This window comes from Cavia porcellus, unplaced genomic scaffold, assembly GCF_034190915.1.
Source record: "Cavia porcellus strain 051 isolate PalLab524CR breed Dunkin Hartley unplaced genomic scaffold, mCavPor4.1 scaffold_7, whole genome shotgun sequence".
Taxonomy (NCBI): Eukaryota; Metazoa; Chordata; class Mammalia; order Rodentia; family Caviidae; genus Cavia; species Cavia porcellus.
The window spans coordinates 80,847,844-80,861,375 of record NW_026947490.1 but is presented as its reverse complement, the minus strand read 5'-3'; the positions used below and the strand labels follow the sequence as shown (position 1 = coordinate 80,861,375).

The 13,532-nt window shown below is 44.1% G+C and overlaps 2 protein-coding genes across 2 annotated transcripts in view; both read left to right on the top strand.

Moving 5' to 3' along the window:
* LOC134477101 (uncharacterized) overlaps window positions 1–753 on the top strand; it is a 33,065-nt gene extending 32,312 nt beyond the window's left edge. The window contains exon 9 of the mRNA XM_063254071.1: window positions 567–753. Coding sequence (XP_063110141.1) covers window positions 567–753 — 187 coding nt within the window. The remainder of the gene's footprint in view (window positions 1–566) is intronic.
* Gtf3c6 (general transcription factor IIIC subunit 6) lies at window positions 660–11,389 on the top strand. Its single transcript, XM_005002222.4, has 7 exons — window positions 660–843; window positions 1,137–1,217; window positions 3,003–3,066; window positions 3,160–3,204; window positions 6,652–6,765; window positions 10,608–10,844; window positions 11,093–11,389. The coding sequence occupies exons 1-7, from the start codon at window positions 775–777 to the stop codon at window positions 11,104–11,106; spliced, it is 624 nt and encodes a 207-aa protein (XP_005002279.1). The 5' UTR covers window positions 660–774; the 3' UTR covers window positions 11,107–11,389.
* Window positions 11,390–13,532: the final 2,143 nt, after the last annotated feature.

The following is a 13,532-nucleotide window of genomic DNA, read 5'->3' as shown; positions in this document are numbered from 1 at the left end:
CACAGTTCCTGTGAGTCTTTTGGGCAACAAGCTCTTATCTTATTGTGTTAAAGAGATGGGCCTTTAACTTGAGGATCAGCATTCACGCAGAATTAAGAATTTCTTTTCAACCTGTGTATAGGTGTGGCTGTCATGGCTCAGGCCTGCAATCTCAGCTTGAGACAGGGAGGTCAGGCAGAAGTATCACGAATTCATCTGAGCCTGGGCGCTTTGGGGGAGACCCTGCCTCTGAATAAAAAGGGCGGGAATGTGACTCAATCGTACAGCACTAGCCCAGCAGCACTTGGCCCTGGGTTCGATTTCCACAACGCAAAAACAGAGAAAAATGCATGCACGGGGCTGGGGATTTAGCTCAGCGGCATAAGTGCCTGCCTTGTAAGCAGGCAGTTGTGAGTTGTGAGTTCGATCCCTGGTACCGATAAAAAAGAAAAAGACAAAAAAAAAAAAAAAAAAAAAAGAAAAGAAAAATGCATGCACGCAGCAGTGACCAAGACTGTCCGTTTTCCCCACACTGTTTTCCTTGTGCCTTCTTTCTCCCCTCGGCCTCCCCTGTGCTCTGATCCCAGCATGCCTGCAGCCAGACACAACGCTGGAGCCCTGGCTGCAGCAGGCATGAGCGGGGCAGGAAACGGTCTCCACGCGCTTCCAGCGTTCCCCGCGCCAGCACCGCTTCCGGCTGGCGGTCGCCATCTTGCGTCCTGGCGGGAGCCGCTGCCCGCACTAAAGATGGCGGTCACGGGTGGGCGTGACTAGCGACCTAGACCGCGCGGGCCCATGTCGGCGACCGAGGAATTCAGGCGGGAGGGCCTAGCGAAGCAGGTGGAAGGAGAAGAGGAAGAGGCAGTAAGATTTAAGCGGGCAGCGCTCGCGGCGTGGCGGGATGGCTTTGCGGGCGGCGGGCGGTCCGGGCGCGCGGCCCCTGGCACCTCCGCGGCGCTCAGTCCTGGCGGCCCCGCCGGGGCTGCAGTGGAGCAGGACTGGGAGCACCTTAGCTGAGGTCGCTTGTTTCTCGTTGAAAAACGCAGGCCCCACTTATCACAAAGGCGGGATGACTGTGGCAGGAGCTGGGGTTTTGCTTGTTAACGCATCTCTTTGCTCACTTGCGCGCTAACTGGTTAAGCTTTTTCTTCCATCAGGAGCAGTTCGTTCTGGTGGAGTTGTCAGGAATTATTGATTCAGACTTTCTCTCCAAATGTGAAAATAAATGCAAGATTTTGGTGAGTCTTTGGGGGGTTGTAGGCTTGCTTGACCGTTGAGAAGAAATGGTGCAATACCCGTTCTCAAGTCATACACTCAGCCCACCTTCAGAGCAGCAAAGAACAGGGTCCCTGCGGAAATCGAGAGGTGTGTCACTGTGCTCCAGTGGCGGACGGGAAGCTTTTGGGGGGAACATTTTGTCATGGAATAATGAGACATATTGAAAAAATGCTGTATTTTATTTTATTAGAATAAAACAAAGCAAACCAAAACAAAACAGAAGAAAGTAGAACAGAGTAAAACAATACAAATAACACAGGATCTCAGAAAAAGCAGGAAATCAACTGTGGCTACCATAATGTCTCTTGTTTTCTTCAAAATAGTTGTCCATACCTTCATACACAATAAGTTAATACATCAAAATAATATAAAAGCAAACAAAACACAAGAATAAGAGCCTTAAGGACTTTCAAGACCAGTCACTTGGAAGTCAGTAATGGCTACCATTAATGTGTCTTGTTTTCTTCAAAATAGCAGTCCATGTATTCATACGTCATACTTCATTTTAGAAAGTGAGATGGAAAAAGCAAGCAAAGGGAGGACAGATTTTCCTAAAGAGGTTAAGCTGTGAGGGAGAAAAGGTCCAAGAAGATAGCTCTTAAGAAACAATTTAAAAGACATTTTTCCCTTTGGTGGTGGAACTCTACCATTTAGCTACATGCCCAGCCCCACCTTATTTTATATATTTTTAAGCCAAGTTCTGGCTTAAGTTGCCCACCATGGGCTCAAACTTGCAGTTGTCCTATCTCAGCTTCCCAGAGTGCTAGGACTGATTTTAGGTGTGCACCACTATGCCCAGCATTTATTTATTTATTTATTTAGGTACTGGGAATTGAACTCAGGACCTAGGAAGGCACTTATGTTGCTGAGCTATATCCTAACCACCTCCCCGACTTTATTTTATTTATTTTTTTTTTTAAGACAAGGTCCTGCTGTGTAGCCCAGGCTGGCCTTAAATGTGTGTAAACCTCTGTCTGCCTCCAACATGCCAGGCTTGTTTATTGCCTCTCTTTGGAGCATAGTAATGGAGAGTGAACCCGGGGCCTTCACATGCTCAGCACAGCTCTATCACTGAGCCAAACCTATCATTTTAGCCTAAAAGCCCTTGAATTACTGTACACAAAAAAACTTCCTCTTTTCCTAACTTTAAACTTGAAGAGAATGGGCCAGGTGTGGTGTGGTACAAGCTATAATCCTGGCATTTGGGAGGCTGAGGCCAAAGGTACATGCACAAGTTTGAGGCTAGCCTGGGGCTGGGGATTTAGCTCAGCGGCATAAGCGCCTGCTTGGCAAACATGAGGTCATGAGTTCAATCCCCAGTACCAAAAAAAAAAAAAAATAGGAAGTTTGAAGCCAGCCTGAATTTGAAGCCAGCCTCCATTACAAAGTGAGACCTTCTAAAAAAAAATAAAAGAAAGAAACTGATCCATAAAGTAAGTAGCCTTTGGACTATAGCCCCTGGGATCAGAGCAGTGGTAATTTTGTACTTGGTAGAACAAGATACTCTATCCTATCCACACCTGGTGACACATGTCTGTAATGCCAGCGTTTAGGAGGCTGAGGCAGGAAGATGGTGAGTTGGAGGCCATCCTGGCCTATGCAGTGAAACACTGCCTCAAACCTCCTCTCCTCTCCAAAACAGGCTGTAGACTAGGTTCCCCAATGTGGGAGATGAGTTTTCTTGGTAGGCAGAGGACATGTTGGAGGCTTTTTCTCATGACTTGATGCTCCTTTATTCCGCCTAGGGGATCGACACGGAGCGGCCCATCCTGCAGTTGGACAACTATGTCTTTGCCGGAGAGTATGAAGGTAGGAGGGTGTCAGCTAGATGTTGCCTTTGGTACTCTTTTCAGAGAGGTAGCTTGCTGTTTCTCAGCAATTTGCCTTCAAATATTTCTGCAGATACTCTTGGGACCTGTGTTATATTTGAAGAAAATGTTGAACATGGTAAGTAATTGTTATGCCAGCCCAGCTTTTCTTTTCTTTTCTTTTCTTTTTTTTTTTTTGAGGAAGGGTCTCACATAATGTAATCATTATGTGCTGCAAATGTATACTAATAAAAAAAAAACTTTATTCTTGTCTTCAGAAGTGATCACTCTCTTGAATTTAGTGTTTATCTTTCCTATACCTCATTTTCCTATTCTGTTGATCTTTCCTATACCTGGCTTCAGTTTTTTGTTTTTTGCCCTGAGGTTGAACCCAGGGTCTTGTTCACGATAGACAAGCTGCTCTACTCTGACTTATCCCACAGCCTCAAGCTTGAAAACATACACAATGGTACTATTTATTGTTTGTAGATACAGACATACGTAATACAAAATTAGGCATAGGAGCTGGGAGTGGTGGTGCATGCCCATAATCCCTGCACTAAGGAGACTGAGCGTGGAGGATCATCATGAGTTTGAGGCCAGCCTGAGCCACAAAGAGAATTCATGGCCTGCCTGAACTAATAGGAGACCCTGTCTCCAAAAACCAAAAAAAAAAAACCCAACAAAATTTGATAACATGCGTTATACATCATTCTGTATCTTTTTTCACTAAGGTGCATTTTCAAATTATACATGTTGAGATAAACATATTTTTGTATATTATCCCTACTGTGTCCTATCCATTTTTTGGCTGTGCCACAATTTATCCTCCAGATCACTGCTACTGTGTGTGTAAACTGATAACTACATTTTCCTTTGGTACCAGGAATTGAACTCACAACGTTGAGCATGCCAGGCAGGCACACTTGTGCTGTTGAGCTAAATCCCCGGCTATTGAGGACCTGGCCTAGACCCCCAATCTCCCAAATGAGTGTACAGTGAAGGCTTAAATAAATGAGACGAGTGGTATGATTTTTAGGCCTCCAGGAGGATCAAAACCCTCTGCAGAGTTAGAGATTGTGGGCTAAGATAGGGAATGTCTCTGGGAGGCCCGTATTTATTTAGTATTCAAACAAGGAAGAGATTAGAGTGGAACATGCAGGGAACCTAAGCAGGACCGTGAGGGGTTCAAGGACCCCTCCAAGCAACAGACTATGCTAATTAAGAAGAGCTAGCCTAGGACAGTCTCCAGCTGAGTCCCTCTACAGAGTAAAATGTCTGTGGCCACAATCTCTAGCCTATTAGGATTGGAGCCAGATGTCCTAAGCTGGGGCCTGTCTTGCTCCCTGAGGCCTTTCCTTGTTCTCGGTTCAGCCACGCCACAGCCTTGCACATATTCAGCTTCAATGGCTCCAAACCTGGCTTTTTTTTTTTTTCCTTTTTGAGACAGGGTCTCACTATGCAGTTCAGACTGGTTTTATTTTATTTCATTTATTTATTTATTTTTTTATCAGTACCAGGGATCGAGCTCACAACCCTGCGCTTGCAAGGTAGGCGCTTATGCTGCTGAGCTAAATTTCCAGCCCTCAGACTGGTTTTAGCTCACTTTATCACCCAGGCTGATCTCGAATTTGCAACAATCCTCCTGCCTCGACTTCCCAAGTGCTGGGATTACGGGCATTCTCCACTACTCCTGATAATAGATTTTTGATAACTACACTTTTGAGAGCAGCACGGTGTTGTCTCACGTGACATTCACCAGTAATTATTACTAGCTATTACCGATATGATGTATTATTCTGAGTGCCATATGCATTGACCTTTAATCCTCGCCACAAACTGAGAAGCTAGATACTGGTATGATTTTCATTTTATGGTTGAAGACACTGGATCTCAGATCGCTAACAAACACACATGAGCTCACACAGGAAGTAAGTGGCAGAACCGGGACTTAGTTCAGGCTGTCTGGCATCAGAGCCCACATTCTTGTGTGTGTACTGGGGACTGAACCAAGGACTCACACCTGCTGAGCTCACTGTCTACGCCAGAGCTACGGCCCACAGCTTTAGTTATGCTTACATTTCACTACCAAGATGCTGTATACATATTCTTTATGTCTTCTTGTGTACATGTATAAAAATGACTGTCGTGTTTACATTGAGAAAGACATCGATGGGGCTTTGGGTGTGGTTTAGTGGTAAAGATAATACTAAGCTTGTGTAACACCTTGGGTTCAAGCCCCAGTCCCAAAAGAAATATATGAACAGACACGAACAAGTTGTGAATTTACACTCACAGAGCAGTGTGTGGAAGTGCTCAGTGCCTCCTCCCTTCTGTCTAAGCCCAGTTCCCTGATGCTACAGTTCCAGGCAGCAGGTTGGCAGGAGTTTTGCCCAGCTGCTTTTTATGTCAGGATGATCCTACCTTAGCCTCCCTCAGACTTAATGTTCAAAGACTGACTTTTGTCTCCCCCTACACAGTACTGGAGAGAGAGCCTGTGGCCTTCACACACTTGTATCTGTAGCTCTTTTTATTCCGAGACAAGGTCTCATTAAATTGCTGAGTTGTCCATGCTGGGCTTGAATTTAAGATCTTCCTGCCTCAGCCTCCTAGAGTGCTAGGATTACAGGTGTGTGGCACTGTGCCCAGCTGTCATTCTGAGTGGTAGTATCATGCATAACATCCTGAAGGACACATCTGGCTTTTTTTGTGTTTCTTTTTTTCTTTTTTTGAGACAAGGCCTTGCTATGCAATTCAGGCTGGCCTTGGACTCACTTTGTAGCCCAGCCTGGTCTCAAACTGGCAATAGTCCTGTTGCTTCAGCCTCCTGAGGGCTGGGATTACAGGCCTGTGCCACTGCACCTGGCTCTTTTTTTTTTTTTTTTGTTAAAAGCAGACTATATGGGGCTAGGGATTTAGCTCAGCTGTGTAAGTGCCTGCCTAGAAGCGCAAGGTCATGAGTTCGATTCCTGGTACAAAAAAAAAAGACAAAAGCAGAATATATTTGAGAGAAAGACAGAAGGTGTCCTAAGTAGGTTACCAAAGACTTTTTTTCTAGGGACTTTTATAGAGCAAAACTATGAGGTGAGGTGGGTCTAAGGTGGGGGAAAATGGGAACTCGCAAGGTGGGTATGAGGTGAGACAGAACTGGTCAACCAAAAAGATGAATTGTTCAGGTAAAACTGGTTAAATCAAGGACAAATGGGGAAGGGAGTCACATAGCAGGGGGGCATACTTAAAGAGCAGTGACTTTCTGTGGGGGTTAGGATGGGGACTCCTGGCTTCCTCAAGGAAGGACACATTTCTGATTCCACTTTCACGCTTTAAGGGTTGGGCTTCTCAGGCCTGTCCATTGACTGATGCATAGTTTTTTTCTGTCTCTTGGAGATGTTTGCTGTTTTTGTGTCCAGTTGTGCCTTCAAGTGATGCATTTTATCTGTTATTTCTCTGTGATTGGAGCAGGAAGGGGACTTACACTCTGGAGTACTATACTAACTTGTTAAGTACAGGGAATTCTTGGAGCTTATGTCATTATTTTATTTGACGGCATCAAGCAGTATAATAGTTGAGTTGTTTTATGTTCTAGTGGATACAGAAGGCAACAGTAAAACAGTGCTGAAATATAAGTGTCACACAATGAAGAAACTCAGCATGACCAGAACTCTCCTGACAGAGAAGAAAGAAGGAGAGGAAAGCACGGGTTAGTTCACTTAACTCACAATACTAGTGATGTTGTTTTGCTCTTTTTGTTGTTGTTGTTGTTTTGTTTTGTTTTCTACTAGGAATTGAACTTACCACATTGTGCTTGCCAGGCAGGCGTTTTGTTTGTTTTGAGACAAGGTCTCACTATACAGTTCAGGCTGGCCTTCTGAGCTCACTTTGTAACCCCAGGCTGGGTTTGAACTCAGAAAGATCTTCCTGCCTCAGCCTCCACAGTGCTGGGGTTACAGGCATACGCCACCACGCCCACCTCTCATTTTGGTTTTGACAATGACTCGTAGCCTTCAGGACACTCCTTGCGGTTGTGGTAAGAACTGTGTGTAATATGCTTATTGTTTTAAAACTGAGCACTTACTGGCATATGCTGGCTCTGGGTTCATCCCTGACTCCACAAACTAAATAAATGAAACTCTCCAGCAATGGAATTGGCCTCTTTTTGAGCTAAGAACAAAACCTAGAAGGTTTTAAGACATCCATTTGGATAGGAGGTACAGTTCAGTGGTAGAGCACTTGCCCAGTATCCAAGAGGCCCTGCGTCTGATTCCCCCCACCCCCAGCATAACAAACTAAAGAAATGAAACTTGAGCATGCTACATGAAAGGAACCAAGCATAGATTAAAAATTCGGCTTGTTCTAATGTGGCTGAGGCATACAATAAACATCTCTCTGCTCTGCCCTGAAACAACCATGGAGAGTTTGCTAAGAGACAAGATTTCCAAGCCCTAGGGAATTCAGCAGCATCTGTCTCTCTCCTTATCTTTCATTAAAAACTTCATCTGGAAATTGAGTGGATGTTGCTAGCATTTTTGAATTCCCAAGGTGTAACTGCAGGGAACCACCCAGAAAGTTTTGGAGACTGCAGCAGCCTTCCCAAGAAACTTAACAGCTGGAAGAAGCTGATTGTATGTGTGGATGAAACTCTTTTTTTTTTTTTAAATCTGTTTTTTTTTTTTTTTTTTTTTTGGTCTTTTTTGTTTTTATCGGTACCAGGGATCGAACTCACAACTGCCTGCTTGCAAGGCAGGCGCTTATGCCACTGAGCTAAATCCCCAGCCCTGTGGATGAAACTCTTGACCACAGTTGTTGGTCCTGAGTCTAGTCCTTAACATCCATTTAGTGTTCCCAGCTGTGCCCATCACAGTCTAGAGACTAGGATATCTTGCCTCACTGCAGGAACCTGGCTGTGATGGTTTAAACTTTCATTGCTCATAAAAATAACTGAAACTAGCTGGGCGTGGTGGCTCACGCCTGTAATCCCAGCACTGGTGAGGCTGAGACAGGAGGATCGTTGCGAGTTCGAGACCAGTTTAGGCTACAAAGTGAGCTCAAGGCCAGCCTGAACTGCATAGTGAGTCCCTGTCTCAGACAAAAAAAAAAAAAAAAACCTGAGACTGGGCATGGTGGCACATGCCTATAATCCCAGTGCTTGGGAGGCTGAGACAGGAGGATTGATGCAAGTTTGAGGCCAGTCCTGGCTACACAGTGAGTTCAAGGCGAGTGTGAACTACATTAGCAAGACCCTGTCTCAAAACAACAAAAAGAGGAATATTTGAAACTTTAGCAAATAAGACTCTGCTCATAGCTTAATAGAACTATGTTTTAGGCAAGGGATAAACACTTTAAAGGTACATTTATCTATAGAAATTATTATATCAAATGTGCACAAAACACTTTTGTTCTTTGAATATCCCAAAAATGTATCTCTTGTGTGTGTGATGCTGAGATAGAACCCAGGGCCTCGCACATTCTAGGCAAGTACTTCACTGCTGAGGTGCAAAACGCAGCCCTTTGTTTTCTGACTTTTGAGACAGGGTCTTGCTAAGTGACTCATGCTGGTCTTGAACATGTCATCCTTCTGCCTCAGCCTCCAGAGTAAGCTGGAGTTACAGATATGCACCACTGTGCCTGCCTAGAAACTATTCCTTTCTTAAATGCATCTCATTAAAAATAACAAAGGAGGAGGTTCTAGGCCCTGGAATGAACATGAAAGCTTAGCTATCATTAGATAACTGATTAAAGGAATTTTGGGATTTCCTCACAGTGTTTATTGTTCTCATTATAATAACAAAGAAATCAGAATCTCATCCCTGTGAATCAGGGAGTTAGGCTCAGGGTCTTCCCATGAGGCTACTGTCAGTCTGCTGTTTAAACTGCTGTCATTTTAGAGCTCGAGTAAAGCCACTCTGATTGTAGGTGGCACAGTCACATGGCTGATAGGCTGTTACTGCTGTTGGTAGGAGGCTTCGGGTCCCTACTACCGGACCTCTCCACAGGACTGAGAATAGTAGCAGCTCACTTCTCTCAGATCCAGTAACCCCTGAGAACAGGTAAAGTCTCCATGGCTTTCAGCATCTACCCTGAGAATTTGCACTCTGACATTTCTGCAGTTACCGGTTCTGTGTAGGAGGGAGCTGCACAGGGGCACCGCACCGGAAGCTGAAGATGTCTGGCTGCTCCCTGGGCAGTGTGCTGCGGGCAGGATGAAAGAGACAGGTGTAGCCTGTACCTTTTCGGTGCTTGTGCTCTAAATCACATTCTGCCTGGGGAGGTAACTCAGGTAATAAGCATGTGTTCTAGTCAGTGGTAGAATACATGTTTATTGTGCACTAAGTCCTAGGTTCAATCCTCAGCACCAAAAAGCAAATATTACATAATATTGAGACAGACATACACAAATGTGACTCAGCAGCCAATTTGTTTAAGATTCTGCTATATGCTGGGTGCTATGCTGAGTAACAGAATAGTGCCCAGGTTTTGAACTTGGATAACTGTAGGAATGATGTTATTGTGGAAAAAAACAGGAGGGGAAAAACTAAATTGGAGGGACAGCACTAATGAATTTTTGAGACTTTATAGGAATAATGAAAAGATACACTCAGCAAGGAAGCTTCAGCCCTGGAGAGGAGTCAGGTTATTATAGCAAATGGGAGCAGACAGGAGTGGGTAGGTGGGAAGGTCAGCTGAGGTACTTCAGAGACATCCAATGGAATTCAGCAGGTGCCTATTAATTTATATAGTGAACCTAAGCTTCTTATCCATTGAAATACTTGGCTAAAAGGTATTAAGGATAAGAGGGAAAATGGCATTACTGGAGAAATCCTTGACTGTGGGGTATTAAGAGGTTAGGGACTTACTTATGAGTATGGAAAGGAACAAGAAATCAGTTTTGGTTTTGTTTTTTGAGACAGAGTCTCATTCTTGAGGCTGATCTTAAACTATGTAGCCCAGGCTGACCTGGAACTCAGTGCAATCCTCCTGCCTCAGCCTCCTGAGTGCTAAAATTACAGGTGTGCATCACCATGCCGGGCCGAGAGCTGCTTACTTCACAACTGGATTTTCCAGCAGAAAATGATTTGAGTGGGCTGGGGAGGTAGCCAGTGGTGGAGCATGTACTTAGCAGGTGAAGGCCCTGGGTTCAATCCCCAGAACCCTTCTCCCCACAAAAAAGAACGATGAGAGCCCTAACTTGGATGGTAACAGTATGGTATAAAGAAAATTAAATAGGTAGAGAGAAAATCGTAGGAAGGTGACCCAGTTTCCCTTAAGAAACAAAATGGCAGTGAGAACTCAAATTTCTTTTCAGAGTTGAGAATTTAATGCTGGGAAAAGTGTGATCGAAGTAACCACTTGTAATTGTGAAGATGCATCCCCTCTAGGTCTCCATGGAAGATGAAAAGGACACATGTGACTTTTTATCAGTACTTATAGTTGGTTTATACTGGAGTTTTACTTCACCTACACGTCCAGAATGAACCCTTATGGTCCACTTAAATTCCTTTTCATGTTTCTTTCTCGGTTTGTCCCTTGTCCTGCCCAAATTAGGAGGAGTTGAGTGGCTGCAGCTGAAGGAAAATGATTTCGCCTACCGTCCCAACATGATCTGTAGCTTTATCCATGAAAATGAAGATGAAGCTGAAGCTCCAGCCTCAAAAAAACGTTTGAGGGTGGAAGAGCAAGAGACTAATGTGAAAGAGAGTTCACACCTCATCTGTGACCAGCAGAAAGCACCGGAAGCAGAGGATTCTGGTCCTCCTGTTGGCCTCTCTTCTGAGATGGAAGGTTCTGTTCTTATGGAAACTCAGTTTGCCGCCTAAAAATCACCCCGAGATACAATGCTCCTCATGATAACTAGTCATGAACTCGTACAAAAGCAATGTCATGTAAAATAATTGGCTGCACAGCTTCCAGCTATTCACTGTTTTTGTTGGCCACACAGACATTTCAGTTATAGCACAGTGTAATTAACATACCAGAATCATTCGGGACCTGATAGGAGTTAAATTTTTGTTTGTTTTTTTCCATTCCAGGTCTCACGCTGTAGTCCGAGCTGGACTTGAACATGCCGTGTTGTCTAGGTTGGCCTTGACTTCATAATGTTCCTGCCTCAACTTCCTGAGTACGGTTAAAATTTTAAAACAGGAATGGTGGCCCACACCTGTAACTCCAGCTGCTCGTCAGGCTGAAGCAGGAGTTCAAGATTACCTGGGCAACTTAGGGAGACCCTGTCTCCCAACAAGGGGGTGTGTTGGGGATGTAGCTCCGTAGTAGAGCACTCCTGGGTTTGCTCCCCAGGATCACAGAGCAATAAAGTTTACATGACTACATTCCCTTGTCTGATGAGTATTGTAAATTGAGTCTTTTAGTAAGGTGTGAGTTTTTTCTATTGCTGTTATTTCCTGTTAACCCCCTAGTGTAAAGGTCAAATGTATTGTCATACAGTTTCGTAGGTCCTAGGTTGGACACAGTCTCGAAGACGTGAAACTCTAAGCCCTGGCAGCACTTTTCTGGAGGCTGGGGGTGGGGGTAGCGATGGATGAATCCATCTGCTTGCTTATTCAGTGATTGGCAGAAATCAAATTCTTTGCTGTTGAAGAATGAAGGTCGCATTTCCTTGCTGTTTGTCAGATGAGGGCCATTTCCAGCATCTAGAAGCTGCCCACATTCCTTGACCTGTGGCCCCTTCTCTTCAAAGCTACTAATGGTGGTTAAGTCCCTTTTCCATTTTCAATCTCTCCTGCTAATTTTTTCTTTTTTTGGTGGTTCTGGGATTTGAACCCAGAACTTTCTACTGAACTACAGCTGCACATCTGCAGCCGCTTTTTCCTGAAGATAGGGGCCTAAGTTGCCTAGGGTGATCTCAAACTTTTGACCCTCCTCCCTCAGCCTCCTGAATAGCTGTTATTACAAGCATGTACCACAGGCTTTGGCTTCTGTTTCTACTTTTTTTGGTCTTTTTGAGACCCTGTTTCACTATGCAGTTCACACTGGCCTCGAACTCACTTTGTAGCCCAGGCTGGTGTCAAACTTGGAAGTGATCCTCTTGCCTCAGTCTCCCAAGTGCTGAGATTACAAGCATGTGCCACCAGGCCCATCTGTCTCTACTTTTAAGGCTTGCCTATTTGGAATTTCCTTATTTGAGATGTTACTGTAAGTATCTTTTGCCATGAAATTTCATGTACGGGCATGATAATCTTTAGGGGCCGTTCTCCATTCTGTTATAGGAAGTTTTTAGGAACAGACAAATTTTGAGGTGCTTAAAGATAAAAAGTATAGTTCCTAATATTTCAGCTCCTAATATTTCACTCTTTTCCCAATTGAGAAAGATTATTGGGATTCAACTATAATAATCATTATGGCAAAAACCCTGGACTTAGTTTTTTTTGGTGTGTGTGTGTGTATACTGAGAATTAAACCTAGGGCCTTCTCACTTATCCTAAGTCCTTTTTTTCATTTATTGTTTGTTTGAGACATGGTCACACTATGTAGTTGAGGCTGGCCTTGAGCTCACTTTGGACACAGGCTGGCTTCAAACTTGGTGTTCCTCCTCTCAGCCTCCGGAGTACTGGGATTACAGGTGTGCATCACCATGCTGGCTCATTATTTTGAGACAGAGTCTTGCTAAGGCACTAAATGCCTATCCTTGGCTTCAACTTGCAATCCTGCCTCAGCCTCCACAGGTTAAAAAACAGCAGTGTCGTGCATTTGTCCTCACACTAATAAAGTACATCTCACATTGATGGAGTTATAACTCCATCTGAATAGACTGCTAAATGCCTGAGCCATTATATATTTTCTTTTTATAGAATTCTAGAATTTATTCAAGTTGTCGATGTCCCAGCTTCCATTGTCAGTAAACATGGTTTTCTTAGTGTGTTTTGGCCATGAACATAGAATTAGAAGCATCAACTCTAAGGCATAAGGAGAATGGGTAGGCTCATTTTACTATTTTACTTTTGATATTGGGAGTTGAACTTAGGGAATTTACACTAAGCTATATCTTTAGCCCTTTTAACTCTGAGAGACGGTTTGACTGAGTTTCTAAATGCTCCAGGCTAGGCTTGAATTTTTGATGCACAGAAGCAGCAGTCTGTTACTGTAAGCCAGCAAGCTAGCCTGGTATGTAAGTGCTCTGTCAGCTACATTCTAGCCTCAAGATCCTGAATTACACCTACAAAGACTTTTTCCAGTAGTGTTCATGGGTTTGGAAGATTTAAATATGATACGTATATTTTTCTGTCTGTCTTTTTTGAGAAGGGGTTTACTAGGTTGCCCAGGCTAGAGTTGCTTCAGCCCCCTAAGTCACCAGTGAGGCAGGGAGCTAACAGGACTTTAAAACTGCTTCAGTCACATGTTCAAGGCCAAAAAGCAAAAACTGCAGAAAAAGGATTGAACCCTGGCAGTCTGACCTTGGGAGTCTGGGTGTGTAACTAAGGCAAGAGCTGGCAGGAAGTGAAGTAGGCACGGATA

Excerpts from the sequence above, each read along its gene's own strand:
- Gtf3c6 (XM_005002222.4), top strand. The coding sequence starts at position 775 with ATGTCGGCGACCGAGGAATTCAGGCGGGAGGGCCTAGCGAAGCAGGTG. Across the intron at positions 3,067-3,159 it reads CTTTGCCGGAGAGTATGAAG|ATACTCTTGGGACCTGTGTT; the intron begins GTAGGAGGGTGT and ends ATATTTCTGCAG. Across the intron at positions 6,766-10,607 it reads AGAAGGAGAGGAAAGCACGG|GAGGAGTTGAGTGGCTGCAG; the intron begins GTTAGTTCACTT and ends TGCCCAAATTAG.